Source organism: Buceros rhinoceros, unplaced genomic scaffold (assembly GCF_000710305.1).
Source record: "Buceros rhinoceros silvestris isolate BGI_N320 unplaced genomic scaffold, ASM71030v1 scaffold23372, whole genome shotgun sequence".
NCBI classification, from domain to species: Eukaryota; Metazoa; Chordata; class Aves; order Bucerotiformes; family Bucerotidae; genus Buceros; species Buceros rhinoceros.
Genome location: NW_010399802.1, coordinates 4,965 through 7,222, shown reverse-complemented (window position 1 = coordinate 7,222; position 2,258 = coordinate 4,965). Strand labels below are relative to the sequence as shown.

General features: G+C 56.7%; 1 protein-coding gene across 1 annotated transcript in view; it reads right to left on the bottom strand.

The window, feature by feature from the left end:
- Positions 1 to 85: 85 nt before the first annotated feature.
- LOC104489470 (BTB/POZ domain-containing protein KCTD2) overlaps positions 86 to 2,258 on the bottom strand; it is a gene marked incomplete at its 5' end in the record, with an annotated part of 5,596 nt that continues 3,423 nt past the window's right edge. Inside the window, 2 exons of the mRNA XM_010131633.1 lie at positions 86 to 115; positions 691 to 816. Coding sequence (XP_010129935.1) covers positions 86 to 115; positions 691 to 816 — 156 coding nt within the window. The remainder of the gene's footprint in view (positions 116 to 690; positions 817 to 2,258) is intronic.

The following is a 2,258-nucleotide window of genomic DNA, read 5'->3' as shown; positions in this document are numbered from 1 at the left end:
GGGGGGCTAGGTTTCCCTGCGTAGAGACGCTTCCCAGCGCCGCTGCCCTCTGACGCCGGGTGTTTCTCAGGGAGCAGACACTCAGCTACATCCGGGATCCTCGCTCCTGAAGAATCTGAACGAGAGCAGAGCTGCTGTAAGTACCCTGCGCCAGTTCAGACGCAACATTTCACGATCGCAGTTCTTGGTTTTGCAGCACAAGGCAGGATGGGCTGACGTGGGGTAGCTTGTGGCTTTGCTGCTGCCGTAACGAACGACAGGCTGGTGAAAGCCTACGGAGCCCCTTCTCTAGAGATCCTGCTACCTGCTCGCCGGGGGCTAACGTTGACCTTTTGTTGCTATCCTGGGGGAAAACCGAGTGGATTGGAAGAGGAAAAGACAGCTTGTCTCTCCCTGCAACATCCTTCATCTGCACAGTGTGACCAGCCTCAAAGGTCCTTGCTACGCTGCCCTTCTCCTCCGAGTCTTCTCTCTCTCCTCCACATTTCTGTCTCAATTTGAAACACGCAAAGAGCCTTAGCTCCTGTCCTACAGCAGAACATGGAACCTCCCAAGAGGGGAAGACCGTGTGTGCAGGAGGAAACAGGGAAGCTGCTGCACAGACCTCTACAGCAAGTTACAGGTCTGGTGAGGGAGGGACAGCTTCTCCGTGTCGGGAAACTCAGTCGACACGGCTGAGCACAGCCTTACCTTCGCCTTCTCGCTCGGCTCCTTCACGATGCCGTTGGTGGAATTGTTGAGCTCCCTGGACACCACACAGAGGAACTCTGCCTGGTCTTCGTTCCCGTAGTTGTAGGAGGATCCAATGCTGATCAGCTGTGAACAGGAGACAGCCCAGGTGACCACCGCTGAGTCCTGACCTCCGCTTTACTCCTGCAGCCATGCTGTGAGGTATGGCTGTCCCCGCAGACCCCGACCCGCAGTGTCCCCACAGCCTCCTGTGCCACAGCCTTTCCCTGTGTGTCCCGGCAAGGCAGGGACACGGCTGAGCGCCACAGCTCTCTGGTGGCACCTGGAGCCCCTGGAAGGAATTCCAGCCTGAACCCGTAATGCCGAATAGAGCGGAACATTTTCCAGTTAATAACCGCAGAAAAAGCCAAAACACGCCAGATTTTGCGGTAATTTGCTGATCTGGACTGGGGTGGGCAACACAGGCGCCCTGGGCCAGGCTGCGCGGAGCTCAGCTCTCAGCTCGCCTGGGGGCTCTGACGTGTAAGGACCTTTACCAGAGACAGATGCTGGATTAATGAGGGGACATGTGGCACACTGGCACCACTCTGCGCAGATGCTGTCGGGATGGAGCTTGGTACCTGTGTAAATGGGATTATATTCCATTACGGTTGTGAGGAGGGGGCTGGGCCGGGCCCAAGAAATCCCCTCTGTCTCATTTGCCATTATTCCATTAAAGGGACACCCTGGAGCGCAGAGCTAACCTGTCATTTACAGCTCGGCTCTGCTCTCCAGGAAATCCAGCTAAGTGATCTGAAGAGAGCAACGAGGACCTTATCCACCACGTGTATCTGGGAAACTTTAACATGCAGCATGTGCCCCAGCTTCCATGTCCCGCTGGACTTTAGAAGAGACCTCCCCGTGTTTACACTGCAGACAGACGTAGTCGGCATCTTCCTGGCCGAGGTCTCACAGAGACAAGGTCCCTGGGGGGGGCTGGCGGACCGGCTGACCTCGGTTTAGAACAGGTTTTGATGTTTGTGCTGAGGGCAAAAGGATGAGAAAAGGGTGTTTTCTCTTCTCTCCCTTCCCTGCTCCCTTCTTGGCCATTTCCATACCACGCACCCAGAGTATCTCGTGTTAAAGGTAACAGTTTCCCAGCTGCTGAACAGGAGCTGGACGGGAGGACGGAGTTCTGTCTAAACCGGCACGTTTCTGTTCTGCCCCCCCGTAAGTGGGACCGAATGGCACACGGCAGAGAAGCCACAAGGCCACATGCTGCTCGGAGAGCCCCAGCCTGGTGGACAACAAGGCTGCCACAGCTGCCACCGCTTCTGGCTGTCCTGCGGGTCCCTGCCTCGGCCGGTCTGATGGTAGGAAGTGGCTGGATGCAAAGAGCCCGTGAGGAGAATGTCACTCTGTTCCAGGGCTGGCACCCAGGCGCAGGTTGAGCGATAGCTCTCTGTCCCCAGGATGCAGATCTGTCACCATCTTTCAGCTCTTCTCTCTTCTCAGCATGCCGAGGGGTGGGATTTGGGGAGGGGGCAAGCCATGCTGGGTTGCACTTCTGGGGAAAGACCTTGGACACA